Source organism: Eptatretus burgeri, chromosome 7 (assembly GCF_056783735.1).
Source record: "Eptatretus burgeri isolate ZD-2024b chromosome 7, Ebu_testis_v1, whole genome shotgun sequence".
Lineage (NCBI taxonomy): Eukaryota > Metazoa > Chordata > Myxini > Myxiniformes > Myxinidae > Eptatretus > Eptatretus burgeri.
Window position 1 is genome coordinate 85986395 of NC_140967.1, and position 14908 is coordinate 86001302.

The following is a 14908-nucleotide window of genomic DNA, read 5'->3' on the forward strand; positions in this document are numbered from 1 at the left end:
CATATGCTATGCCCACGGAGCACGAGGTGGTCCATTCTGAGATTCTCTGACCTAAAGCAGCTGAGGAGCATCTCATCCAATTAACAGCAAAATGGTCACTTCTGGGTCAGATTCGGGAGACATTTCAGCGATCGGACGTATAGGTGAGTGGAGCCTTGCGACCTCCGGTGTTGGAATCTCAGACGAATTACAAGGAATAGAATTATACTCGGTTAACTCCAGGAGTGGCAGACAGACAATTCCATCAAAAGATTCGATGACTAGATTCCTGATGTGCCTACCACTGGCTACCATAGTTCCAGACCATGTTTTGAGTTCATAGGAGACTGGATTATTTGGCACGTTGAAGTCGTCAAAGAGTTTGCTGTGGCCCAGAGACCGATTTGACTGGTCATCCAACACAGCATAAGTTTTCAGAACGTTTTCAGGATTGCCAGTGATGAATACCTTCACAAGACAGATTTTGGAACAAGTCCTTCCTTTGGATCCACTCCTACCACAAACGTCGATGCACCTGTTAATCACTGAGGGCTGTCCCTTGTCATGCCTTTGAAGGCTGTCCGATACTCTGTCAGGGTTTGCAGAGTTACTGATACATTTCTGACCTGATGGTCTGTTGAGCATAGTACAACTGGCATCATGAAGTGCTGAGCAATAATGAGTGCTGTCACACTGAAAACAATGTAATTTCGCTTGACACTCCTTGGCTGAATTGTTTGTTGACAGAGCACATCTGGCACATATTTTGCATTGGTTAACAAGGATAAGTCTGGATTGAAATGTTTTTGCTCTGAATAGTCTGCATTGCACAAGAGGATGCTTGGTCCTGTGAGTAGAGCAGAATTGTTGCAGATCTTTTTTTTTTTTTTTTTTTGTATACCTTGGTCGAGGCTCGTATGAGAGCTAACACACAACTCACAGCAAGGAGGCATGAGACAAGAGGGGCGGGAGTGGAAGGGACAAAACAGTGGGGAACAGACACATTAGGTGAACTGTGGAAGAGAGAGGGATGGGGATGGGACGGGGAACATGGCGAAGAGGGGATGAAAGAACTCCATTTAGGGCCACACGTTGACTGTGACAGGAGAGGAAGTCTGCGAGCCATGAGTGGAGATGGCCTTGGATACCATAGGAAGAGAGTTTGGTGAGCAGGGCAGGGTGCCAGACCGTGTCAAAAGCACGTGATGTTGTTGCGGGCCGGGTATCGGCTGCGAGCACGACCGCTAGGTGGAGCAGTACGGTCGACTCTACCGAGCACCTGGAATTTAGATCGTACCTTTCGGAAAACTCCGACAAGTACGGGTCCCTTACCGGACCGTGAATCGTCAATAATTACACCATGAGGTACAGGGTTATTTGCCAATCTTCGAAATACCTAGAGCTCCACGTGGTGTGTTTACCGAGTATTCACACCCTCAACGGCGATCGTACGGAATGAGCTGCAAGCGTGCTCGAACCGTGTGCGACCCGAGCAGATGATCACCGAGATCCGTCGGTCCAAATGTACCCTTACGGCGGCAACAACGGCCTTGCTAATTCTCCAACACGCGTCACACTAAGCCAATGGAAGCAAACACAGCAACGGACTGATACATTTAACACATGGGTTTATTTATAATGGGGGAAAGGAGGGAAGCACGCAAGAAGCAGAGTTATCCGAATACAGAGATACAAGGCAATTTATGTACAAGCAAAGAACACTTATACAATTCCTACTTACTAGACTGGCGTCACTAACACACACACACACACACACACACACACACACACACACACACACACACACACACACACACACACACACACACACACACACACACACACACACACACACACACACACACACACACACACACACACACACACACACACGATACGGTGGCCACAGCCTTTATTGAGGCCTCCAGCTCGGAGGGGAAGGCGAGCTGAAGACCAGAGCCTGCGTCGGACCTGTCCACCTCGTGTGGTTTGGGCGAGCCGATTCGAACCAGGCAGCTGCGAGAGGCGAGCAGAATCCAGACACCGGCAAGCCGCGATCAGCCTCCTGAGCTCCGCTCGGCGCTCGTCCTGGCAACCAAAACCTCTCCTTAGTGGGGCAGATAACACCAATTTTTGAGAGGAATAGTGCAAATGATGATACAAGCATCAAATTTGGCACATTTGTTCTCCAGGGGATTCTAATCAAATCTGCCTGATTGGCCATTTGAAAATCCAAATTTTGAAAAATTTGAAGAAGAAAAAAAACTTCAAAAAAGTCAAGATCACGAATCAATGTTGGATGCTGGCTGAGATTGGTGAATGTTTCAGAAACATCATCAAAGACGTTCCAAGTCTGCCATGCAGTTTTCTTCCCTTTACCGCGGAAGGCAGACACGACATCACATCCAGTGAACACATGGAAGTATGGGATTCCTCGAGCTTTCTCAAACCCGATTGCAGAAACTACCTCATGGACTGGAATCCATCATGCCTTGGCTCCTTGGCCAAAGGCAATCCACATGTTCTCAAGACCTAGTTCCTGTAAGGATGGGAGTACAGATATTGCTATGACTAGTACGTCTGTGTCATTAGTCTTTATGATAATGGACTTGCTACCATCCGTCGTTGCATCCCTGGCGTGTACAAATATTCGAGTGTCAGCTTCTTCATGACAACATGGAGACACAGCATCCAGTGACTTCCTTGTGTTGCTAATGGCATCTACTCCTTTGTGAGAATGACTCTGTTTGTCGTCTGTGCTTCACACATCTTTTCCGCAAGGAAGTGAAACAGCTCAGTCATGTTGCTGTCATCTCGAAGAAAGCTTCTCCAGTTACTTGGGGTCTTACTGGTTCCTGTCACTCTTCTTCTGATTCCTTGCCCCCTTTTCGACCTTGCCTCGGACTTCAGACTTGACTTCTTGTACACATCAAACACTACGTCCACCCTCTCGTACCTGGCACCATAGGATTCCACCTTTGGGATGATGTCTTCTTTAGCATAGTCATCAAATATCTTTGAAGTGTGTGGAAGTAGGGCATTGATAAAGGCGCTGTCACACCTTGACGATTTAGCCAGCGTATGAAAAATTTGTCTAAAACGCTGGCACACATCGAATACGTTATGGGTAAGTTTTGTATACGTTAAGAGCACGCTGAAAAACACTGCCATATGTCGTAGTACGCTGGCTTTCATCGTTGTACTTTGCGGTTGTCCTCATATTTTAGCATGCTTGAAATTTTACGACTTATGCCAGCGTATGACTCACAAGTTCCGCTACGCTGGCCATAAGTTGTAGGCACATTATGCGATCGTTGACACATGTCGACACACATTACTTGTAAGTTACTCATAAGTCGAAACACGTCGAGGTAATGATTAGCATACCCGAAAGTTATTTATAACCTATGAATAACGTGTTGTAGGCACGTTACATGATCATTGACACACGTCGAGGCATGTTATGCGATCGTTGACACACGTTGAGGCACGTTACTTGTAAGTTACTCATAAGTCGAAACACGTCGAGGTAATGCTTAGCGTACCCAAAACTTATTTCTAACCTATAAGTAACGTGCTTTGAACCTATGTGTAACGTACCTCCAACGCATATTGACATATGTAGACGTATTTGATTGACGTCTTCCGGACGACCACAGAACTTACTGAACGTGTTTCTAATTTACAGCTACCGTATAATGGCGTATTGGCAGCGTTTAAAAAACAACAAAAAACAACAATAACTTCCGATATTTCGTCACGTGCCGTTACGTCACGTCCGATTGCCTCTTCAGTTTGCTCATGTCTTATTCTTAGTTCCTCCTCTGTGAATATTTTCTGTTTGAGGATATTGTCACGTCGACATCGAAACTTAAAAGCAAATGTCCGAATATATTTTAAAATTCGTGATAGACGAAAAAAAAATGAAATAAAAACCAACAACAACAACAACAACAACAACTTCAGATATTTCGTCACATGCCTTCATGGAGCCAAGGAGAAAAAAAAGAAAATGTGCCTTGACGGAGAAAATAAGTTTCAGGTATGCTAAACATTACCTCGACGTGTTTCGACTTGTGAGTAACTTACAAGGAACTTGTGTCGACGTGTGTCAACGATCGCATATCGTGCCTACAACTTATTCCCAGCGTAGCGGAATGTGTGAGCCATACGGCGAGTACGTCGTAAAATTTTCAGCATGCTTGAAATTTCATGACGTACGAGACGTACCACGAAATATGACAGCATACTTCATCGTTTTTCAGTGTGCTCTTAACGTATACACAACTTACCCATAACGTATTCGACGTGTGCCAGCTTGGTTCGGCAAATTTTTCATAGGTCGGCATACGCTGGCTAAATCATCAAGGTGTGACTGCGTGGTTGACACTTTCAATTTTCAGGCGGTTATGATTTAAATCGGCGTGCGGCAGGTTTTTAACAGGCTACGCCACGAGTTCGTTGGCGATACGTGCAGCGCGCTATGCCCAAGTTAAACTATCGTTGGGCATAGGTTGTGAACGCTGACAACAGGCGAAGCATTCGTTGGTATGTTATCTATAAGACAACGAAACTTTCTGTGCCCGTTACTAATATGTTATGCATCTGACCAACACGTTATGAATACGACCAAAACTTTAAAAAAACATCAAAATTTCAGCGTATGCCAACGGTTTACATACATTTTTATACGTTGCCATTGCTGGATAAATCGTCAAGGTGTGCCAGCGCCTTAAGTGCTGAGCCATCAATGATGACTCCCTTGGTTCTCTGTCTGGGATGTTCACTTGCGCTTCAAAAATTTTAGCCAGCTGTGACTTCACAATTTTTTGAAGTTATTTTTTTTTTTTCAAATTTTTCAAAATTGGGATTTTCAAATGGCCAATCGGGCAGATTTGATCAGAAAGCCCTGCAGAACAGAAATGCCAAATTTGATGCCTGTATCATAATTTGCACGATTTTTCTACAATCGACTACACTACCTCTGTATCCTAAACTGTCGAGAAGGCAGGAGGTTTCTCTGCCACTTACCCGAGTCTTTGAGTTGAACGTCAAAGCGAGGGCTGATAACTCCACGCTTGTTCAACCTGCCTGTCAGATTGACCATAACCTTGCCTGCTCGGTGGTCATCAACTATCTCAAACACTCGCTAGTTCATCGACAGAGACGGCGCGCACCCCTTTGCCGTTCTTTTAGAGGCAGGATCTCTCAAGCTCAAGCTCTCGCTCTGTCATTGGCCAAAACGAGCGGCAAGTCCGTCGATTGGCCTGGGGGCGTGGTGACGTCATGCGGACCCCTTTCTCCCCATCGCGGGATCTGATTAGCTGAGTGGCGGCCACCCCACCCGTAGCACGCTGATTGGTCGAGGGCCGCCGCGAGGCTCCTCCTTGACCTCCGCCCACGTACGTGCCGACACGCACGCAGACAATGGCGTTGGTGTGAGGAAGCGAGGTGAAGGCGTGTTGTTGTAGTTGATGGTGGTGTAAAAATAAAAGAAAACCCTATCAAAATAACTCACAGTGCAAGTGCATTTATTACCTTCGCATTCTGCGAAAGGTTATGTATTGGTCGCTGTGTATTTATTAATTTATTTATTTGTGAATATGTGTGTGTGTGTTTGTTTGTTATTCGCATAACTCAGAAAGTATTAAACCAAATCGCTTGAAATTTGGTGGGATGATGGGTTATTATCCAAGGAACATTTGATTAGATTTTGGGAGCGATCGGCTCAAAGGTCAAGGTCAAGGTCCCGGAAAGGTCAAATTCGTATTTTTACCATAGCGCGGTCAATTTTGATCTAATTGGCATGCAACCTATGCCAAAAATGTTCAGAATTCATTGCCCAATCTTGTGATGGGCGACATGACACAATTACGTCATTACCCTTGTTTGCGGTTGGGGGTCAAAGGTCAGTGGGGTCACGACCTTTCAAAATATGCGGTTTTTGTCATAACATGGTCAAATCAAAACCGATTTGCATGAAACCAACACCAAAATGTTCACTGTTCTGTTCCCCCCACTCTCATGCCAAGAACAAAAAAGTAGCGGAGGCGAAGGTATGCGCTCTATCGAGTGCCCATTCTAGTTCACCCATTAAACGAGGGACGGGGACCCCAACTAAAAAGCACATACTTACCGATATAACTGTTCTATAGGACCTGTATGTTGAGTGGTCAAGGCTTCCAGATTTGCAACAATATGTCCAGGGATACGGCTTAGATTTCATAACTGGCATTGAGGATCTCCATCCATTGTTGGGAGAACAGAAGCAGCATATCCAGGGTGGAGTGACCTGGTCTGAAACCAAATTGATGATCGGAAATCAAGCCATTGGAGAAGTGGAAGGATTTAATGTCTGAAGCGATGATGGATTCCATAAACTTGCTGATGATTGGGAGAAGGCTGATTGGTCTGTAGTTGCAGGGATCTGTTTTTGCACCTTTTTATGCAGGGAAGTAATGTTTGCTGATTTCCAAGCAGATGGCAGATGACCTTGAGCAAATGAGAGGGTGAATAGAACAGAGAGAGGGTGAGCAAGAGCAGAAGAGCAGGTTTTTAGGACACGTGGGCTGATGCCGTCTGGACCGATTGCAGAATCTGAGTCGAGGTTTGACAGCAAGCTCTCCATCTTGTCAGGGAAAAAGGACACATAGTCCAGGGACAGTTGGGTGCGACTGGGTAAGGTGGGTAGAGAAAACGATGGGTTTTGGACACAAAATTTAGCTGCAAACACCAAATTTAGGCATTCAGCCTTTTTACGTGCAGTATCAGCAGTGCAGCCATTTGAGGTAGGGTGAGGATGGAGGGGGAACACACCAGAAACAGATTTGATTAGATGCCACCAGGATTTTGAGGAGGGAGAGAGGTTTGAAAGTTCAGACTTGAGCTTATAAAGATGTTGTTTTCTGGCTCTCCTGAGGGGAGATACACACTTGTTCCAAGCTTTATGGAAGGAACTGAGATTACCCTCAGTTGGGTTTGCTTTCCATGAGGCAAAGGCAAGTTGTTTCAGGACAACTGCCTCGCCACAAGCTTCAGTGAACCAAGGGTGGGAGGAAGGGTAGGACAACTGAAGATGAGAGGGGATAAATCTGTGCATGAGGTAGAGCAAGTTTCTTTGAAAAAATTCCCAGGATGAGTTGATGTTGGAGAAAGTAGCGATAGGAGACCAGTGTATAAGTTTGATGTCTCAGTGAAGTTCATTCGAATGTTTCAGTGAATCATTGAATGTTCTTCCTCATTGAATTGAATATATGAAATTAAAGATTCTCCTTTGGAATGCTGATCCAACTTGTGTAAAATCGAATTATTTTCCACCACAATAGTCTAAAACTCAGATTCATTCAAGATTCAAACTCAGGTGAGACCGCTCAGGAGCAAGTAAGAGTGGGATTATGTCTGAGAATTTTAAAAGGTCTGATATTTTTGTTTGGTCATTTTATGTTTCTGTATACAGTTTCACTCCATAGAAGAGTCTGAAAATGAGGACCCAAAACTGGAGTTTATGGTTCCCCATGATCTAGCAGATGGCTTTGTCAACAATAAAAGAGAAATTTACAAGTTCACGTAAGTTGTTACTGTTTTCTGTTTTTATCTTGGTAGTTGGATAAATTAGATATTGTATATCAGAAATTGTCAAGCAATACTTTGAAATAGGTTCATACATTATATATTGCTGTTAATTTCAGTTTATAGCATAAAAATATTAACAGACAGTTAAAACTGATAATTTATTGAAGGTGTAAAATTTTACCTTTTCTTTCTTAATAACTCAAAAAATTGGGCCAAACCCAAATAATACAAAGGTTCAATATTTTATGACGAATAAACGGATCGAACATTAAAAATCTCATTTCAGACACCCAATTCTCATTTTACTCGAATAATGAACAGCCTCGTATCAGAACCTTTGAAACAAACAAAAAAAATATTTGGTTAAAACAGGTTAATCTGGCTCCAAACTGCCATTTAATAACACCAAATGTGTATTCACTGAAAAGATTACTTCAATGCACTTACTTATGTTCAACTTTATACATGCAAGATAACTATCTCACTTAAATCAACAAGGTGGGTGTCAAACATGCTATTTCTGCTGAACACGTGAAGAAATGCGAGGTAATTAAACTGTAATCAATATCACTGTCTTTCAATCCTGTGAAGTCTGTGTCTGCGTCTGCGTCTGCGTCTGCGTCTGCGTCTGCGTCTGCGTCTGCGTCTGCGTCTGCGTCTGCGTCTGCGTCTGCGTCTGCCTCTCTCTCTCTCTCTCTCTCTCTCTCTCTCTCTCTCTCTCTCTCTCTCTCTCTCTCTCTCTCTCTCTCTCTCTCTCTCTCTCTCTCTCTCTCTCTCTCTCTCTCTCTCTCTCTCTCCAAAAAAGGATCGTCTGACAAACCCTTCTATCTATTTTCTTAACAATTATCTTGGGGAAGTTCCATCATTCAAACTCCTGGGTCTCACCATCAGCCATGATCTTTCTTGGGCCAACCACATTTTAAAGTTGGCCTCTAAAGCCAGTCGCCGACTGAGCATTGTCTGTCGTACAAAGTCTTTCCTTTGCACATCTGAGCTCCTATCCACTTACAAGACCTTCATCCACAGCTTGATTGAGTACTGCTCTCCCCTCTGGGCTGGCTCCCCTGCCTCACACCTTCCTCAGCTTGACGCCATGGAAACCAAGGCCTTTAAAATAATTGGAATTCCCCGTGATTAATCTAAGTTTATTGGCCTACTTTGCCCTCTGTCTTCTGCCACCTCATTTCTGGTCTTGCACCCTCCACTCTCACCGTCTTTTGTTCCTTTGTCCCCCCCCCCCCAACTCAACCTGGTTTCTGCGTGGCACACGTGGTCCACGATCAATCCACTGAGAGTGAAACTCCCAAAATCCATAATCACTGCTCAACTCCACTCATTCGTTTGTCTTTTTCCCTGCTTGTGGAACCAACTTCCACATTCTCTTCAATCCCCTTCTTCCCTCCAGGTCTTCAAAGCTGTTCACCACCATCTCAGATCATACCCCATCCAAAACCATGATCTTTTCTCCCCCCGTTAAACCACCCCTAACCCACCCCCAAATTTCCATTTTTCCTTCCTGAAAGTTTGCTTCTGTATCCATCTTATCCACCCCCTGCAGTCTCCCCTACCCCTCATCCTTACCCATGTGTTCTGTCTCCTCGGCCCTGCTGTTGGAATTTCTCCCTTCTCTCTCTGCTGTTCCCTTTGTTCTGTTGCGTCCTGATCCATTGTGACCCAGCTCTTCCATGAGTCTAGACTTTGTATAGAAAAATATTTTTTTTGAAAGTAATCAAACCATTTTCTACAGCGAGCAAAATGTATGGAAATAACCGGGGATATTGGAATTTCACGAAACAGTGTTGACAGGTAGGATACCTTTGGTTGGGTCGTAGGCAACTGAAATGTTAAAGCAAGAAGTCACCATGTTGAGGAATTATTGTCATGAGCAGTAATCCTCTCACATAAATAACTCTTTCTTTCCTTGTCTTCTCTTCATGTTACAAATTTATAGGTTCCAGAAAGTATTCAACCAGAAAACGAAACAAGAAGAAATATTTGAAGCGATTGCAAGATCTGTTGCTGATAGGTAACGTGCTTTGAAAACAACCAACATATCAGCATCTGCTATCCCAGCACATCATTTGAACATGAATCTTTTTGTTTCTGCTCAATATAGTCACTTGGCAACTTAAACGGCTTGTGTTAGTGCTCTTTCAGGTTACAATGGAACCATATTTGCTTATGGACAGACTGGCAGTGGAAAGACCTTCACAATCACGGGTGGAGTTGAAAAATACATTGACAGAGGAATAATTCCCAGAACCCTTTCCTACCTTTTTGAACAGATTAACAAGGTACGTTGTCACAAGACTTGCACATATTGCTGTCATAGTGACCTCAATTATGCGGCTGCTGCAGGAAAGGGCACCATGGCAGCAACCTCCGGTAACCCCAGCCGTAGTCGGTTAATCATCGCGATTCTTCACCGACAGTCCAATTTTAAAACTTTGGACATTGTGTCTGCTGACCTTGTTCACAAATGATAAAAATGATTGAAACTTGTTCATGTAAAATTATACAAAGCATAGAACATTTTCATTAAAGGTGACTTAAACTCCAATTTCAAACTTGGTCAATAAACGATCATTATTGAATTATCTCACTGCATCCTTGTGGAAAAAGCAAACCCATCAAATGTCACGTGTTTTTCACAGCCAATTGCAGGCACATGCAAAGGCAAGATTTCTGACTCCACAGAAATTTCTGATAAATTCATTCTCTCTATCGAGTGCAGCCTGTGGCTGCTGGTTGCATCATTGGTTGGGACGCGGCTATGCCGCTGATGCAGTGTCCCCCTTATCAGTACACTGGTGCTCATTTTGCCGACCTCGGAAGGATGACAGGCTGAGTCAACCTCCTGGTGTATTTTAATTCAGCGGCCAACGGGGCTTGAACTCAGGACCCGAGAATCCCAAGCCACCACCCTAACCACAAAGCCTACACCAGGCTATGATAAATTCACTGAAGTTGTATTTGGGATTTTGGCGCATTTCTCATGGTACATTTTTCCACATAAAGATGGAAAGTGAAAAATACAATACTGTCGGACCCTACTATTCTCTAGGGATATGTTCCTGAAAAATGTCGTGAATGTCGAGGTCCACGAATGTTGGGGCATTGTTAACAATATATATACATATATATATATATATATATATATATATATATATATATATATATATATATTTTTAGTACATGGTCTTGGCTCATGGAAGAGCGATTATACAGAACAAATCAGGACACAACATAACAAAGGGAGCATCAACAGAAAGGGGTTAACACCAACAGCAGGGCACAGGGACAAAGTAGTCCGAGACGGACAAACAAGGGACGCGGGTAACGATGAGGAGGGGTAAGGGAAAACGCAAAGGGTGGACAATATGGATACATGAGCAAAATTGTGTTTGACCAGTTTGTGATTTTATCAAGGTGTGAGGAGAGGGAATAGGCTGCTGCCTGTCTGTCACAAGGATGAGATGTCACGGCAGAGAGTGGAGTCATCAGCAAAGAGATAAAGAGGATTTTACAGAGAGTCAGTCAGATCATTGATGAATATTGGAAATAGTACAGTGCCGAGAACACTACACTACCTTGGGGTACACCAGCCTTGACAGGGAGAGGAGATGAAAAGGTTCCGTTGAGAGCCACACGGTGACTATGAGAGGGGAGGAAGTCAGTAATCCAATAGTGGAGTTGGCCTTGGATTCCATAAGCAGAGAGTGTGGAGAGTAAGGCAGGATGCCAGACTGTATCAAAAGCTCGAGATATGACCAGAGAGACTGCCATGATCTCATATCTGATATTGAGGGCCTCTCTCCATTGTTGGGACAGTAAAAGCAGCATGTCCAAGTAGAGTGACCAGGTCTGCATCCAAATTGATGATCTGAGATGAGGCTGTTGGAGAAAAGGAATGATTTTATGTCAACTGCGATTATGGATTCTACGACCTTGCTGATGATTGGAAGTACAGTAAGCGAATTGGGCTGCAGTTAAGGGGAACCGTTTTTACACCTTTTTATATAATGCTGTGATTTTGGCTGATTTCCAATTTCCCTGGTGGGCATAGGAGACCAGTCCCTTAAAAAAAAATTTAAAACATAAAAAAAATGAAAAACATGAATCCGCGAAGCGCGGATGTCGAAGCAGGTCACACTTTATGACCCGCGAGTACATGGGGTCTGTGAATAACGAATCCATGAATAGCGGGGTCTGACAGTAATGACAAAATCTCGTAATTTAAGTGATTGAAATTCAATTGTAGTTCCTCTTGAAGGGCAACATCCTTTTGCATAAACACCATCTGATAAATAGGAACAATCCAAAACATTTAACTTAAGGTGTGTGTGTGTGTGTGTGTGTGTACATGTATGTGTGTAATGTGTATGTGTATGTGCGTCACATACCTTCTCCACCCTCATCCCCCTCCTCCCATCTTTTTGGGGTCCCTGAGTAAAGGTGTGTCAGGCTGTGCAGTTGGCTGGTAATATTCTCACAGCTAACATCGTTTCGAAGACCAGAAATTTCCATTGCTTCCCCTGTGAAAGTGCATGACATGAACAAATATCATCACTGCAGAGGGACCACCAAGAGAGACAACAGAGCAGTTCTTAGTTTTGGGTGCGTTTGTGTATGTGTGCACGTACTTATTATTGTCACATGCTTAGGGGTTATGACCACCCACAAAGCCCACTTAGGTGACCATACCCAGAAAGGTGGGAACCATGCCATGAGTCACGGAAACAGTTGTGGCCTCGATCCTGAGCAGTTGGACTAAACAGGCTGTTTAACCAAATACTAGTGAAACGGGACTCATGCCACAATGTTGGTATTAGAAACTGAACTAACTTTGTTTACAATATGCTCAAATTATCTTAAACCTATCCTTAATTAAGCATGTACACAAAAGCAATCGTTCACAAAAAGTGCTAGTTCACATTCTCTGAACTCTGACAAAGGGCAGCAGTCAATATGCAACAGTTTTGAGTGATGATGTGATGACAGTTGCAACTTATTTACAATGAAGCCATCAATGACAGACTTGATGGTGCAGGGAGCAAGACAAACAGTTGCAAGTAATTTACAATGAAGGAAATTGTGAAGCAGATGACGAAGCAGTAATAGAAGACAACATAATTCGATTGGTGCAGTGCAATGGTGCTGATAAATGATGTCTCTGTGCAAAGCATACCGGTTAGGACTCACAATGTCAGCTTCCGCATTGCTGCTGAGAATCACCAATGTGATGAACTGCCTGACAGGAACACACAAAACTGGTAGAAACAGCACATTTCAAGCAAGTATGCTCCAAATAGCTGATATGGTCCCCACTGAAGCCATGGATCTAACAGAGCCCTCGTTTTGAAAGGATCTCCACCAAGCATACCAGCAGTGACTTCATCAGCATGTCCTCAAATCTGCTTTGTCTGTTTGCATCCTCTCTCTTAGAATCACACATCAACATCTGTCACTCTCTCTCCTTTCTTCCTCCTCTCTCACCGTTATCTGTCTTCTGGCATGCCACTATCTCTCAAGGGCCAATCACACCGCTGCCCACATCCTTCAAGTCCAAACTTGTTGAGGCATGCTCTTGTCTCTCCTTATCCACCATACCATGGTCCTTTTTGAGGATGATTCTCAAACTAATTCAGGTTTCACGACTCTTTACTTAACTGACTGCAAATACTAAACGAGAATGTCACTCAGAAGAGAGCATACCTCCGACAGGCTGAACAGTTTACGCTTTGTATCCCATTGATAGGCCGGATTGATACCCGTGCCTTAAATAAAATCGAATTGGCTTGTTCTTGTCACCTACCCTACTCATCCACCAAGTTTTGTCTGAATCCGCATCCATAACTTTTTGATATTGTGCAATATTGTTTTTGGCCCCATGTCTCAATGGTGAAGAATAACTAAACAAATGTTAAATTGTCATATCTGGATCCAGATCTTCACCAAATTATAACAATTGATCTTTGTAACACACCCAACCTGTTCACCAAATTTCGTCTGAATCCGTCCTTAACCTTTTGGGATATCCTGCTCACAGACAGACAGACGAACAGAGGTGAATAACGTAATCTCCATCCACCTTCAGTGGCAGAAGTAATGATTCTATGACAAAGCAAAAATAATTGTGCAGGAACTAAATGCTAAGTCTCATAACAATCATTGCATCATCAAACATTCCACTCAATCAAAGCAAAACACCTAACCCTCGAAACATGAACCTACCACCCTTGGTGGCTTAATGCTTTGAGTGTCCTCACTGAGCCTGGGAGATCGGTGGCTTGAACCTCAGCTGAGTCACACCAAAGATTTTAAAATGGTACTTGCTGATTCCTTGCTTTATGCTTTGCATTTCAAAATGATCAAGCATAGACAAACAACCATAGATTGGTGATAATAGCACAGGCTTTGATGGGCCAAATTTCTTCCTCCTGCATCGAAGTTCCTCGTGAGGGACCACGTATTATTATTCTAATATTATTATACCAGATGGAAGCCCATTGTAAAAATACCATGGTATTAAAAGGAAAAAAGTGAGCCTTTCACTCTTGTACTGGTTGAAAGCTCAACAATAACTCACATTTTTTAAGAAACAAAGATATCATAGCACATCCTCAGTTCACATTGGTACCTTGGTTCATTTTACCTGATGAAAGTACCGATCCCTGGTTCAAATTGGTACCTTTGTTCATTTTACATGCTGAAAGTACCAATCCATCCATTGGGACCACACTCTGTGCAGAGCATTGGTGCTGCCTTCGCAGTCTCCTTGGCTGTTGGGTACAATCCTGGACAGGTCACCACTCCAACACAGGATACCAGCAAGCTGGCACTCATTTTTCCAAACTCAGAAGGATGACAGGCAAAGTCAACCCCACCTGGTATTGATTCAACAGAAGGTGGGATTTGAACTCAGGATCCTAGGATCCCAAGCCCACCACCCTCACCATTAAGCCAACACCAGGCATATAAAGTACCGATCCTGGGTTCATATTGGTACCTTGGTTAATTTTGCACGATGAAAGGACCGATCCGCGGTTCATATTGGATTGCAAAATTTTCCTACCCGGGGAGGGGGGACGTGCACACCCCCTCCTAGAATGTCGCCTCCCTCCCATTAATCCTGCCTCGAGATTCCCCCTCACCCCTCAACCCCCCCCTCCTACACCCCACCGTTGCGGTGGCTTTCTTAGCTCCCACACACCACGGATCTTTTCCATTCTCCCGCATTTTCTTCTCTAAATGTTGGCAAATACGCAAACAGCTTTGTCTGCATGGAAGAGGTTCGGGATGGTTAGGGGAGCGTTTTCCATGTTTCAGGTTGGGATAGACAGCAGTAGCCTGCTGG

The 14908-nt window shown here is 43.8% G+C and overlaps 1 protein-coding gene across 13 annotated transcripts in view; it reads left to right on the forward strand.

Annotated features, from left to right (window-relative positions):
- Nucleotides 1–14908, forward strand: part of KIF6 (kinesin family member 6) — a 67592-nt gene that overhangs the window by 9012 nt on the left and 43672 nt on the right. For 12 of the 13 annotated variants that reach the window (XR_015060331.1, XR_015060332.1, XR_015060333.1 and 9 more), the window contains exons 2-4: nucleotides 7436–7545; nucleotides 9503–9577; nucleotides 9698–9845. Coding sequence is in view for 10 of the 13 variants with exons in the window: in XM_085889376.1 (XP_085745502.1) it covers nucleotides 7436–7545; nucleotides 9503–9577; nucleotides 9698–9845 (333 nt within the window). In the remaining 3 variants the exon portion in view is untranslated. The remainder of the gene's footprint in view (nucleotides 1–7435; nucleotides 7546–9502; nucleotides 9578–9697; nucleotides 9846–14908) is intronic. The other variant, XM_085889381.1, reaches the window with a different exon arrangement.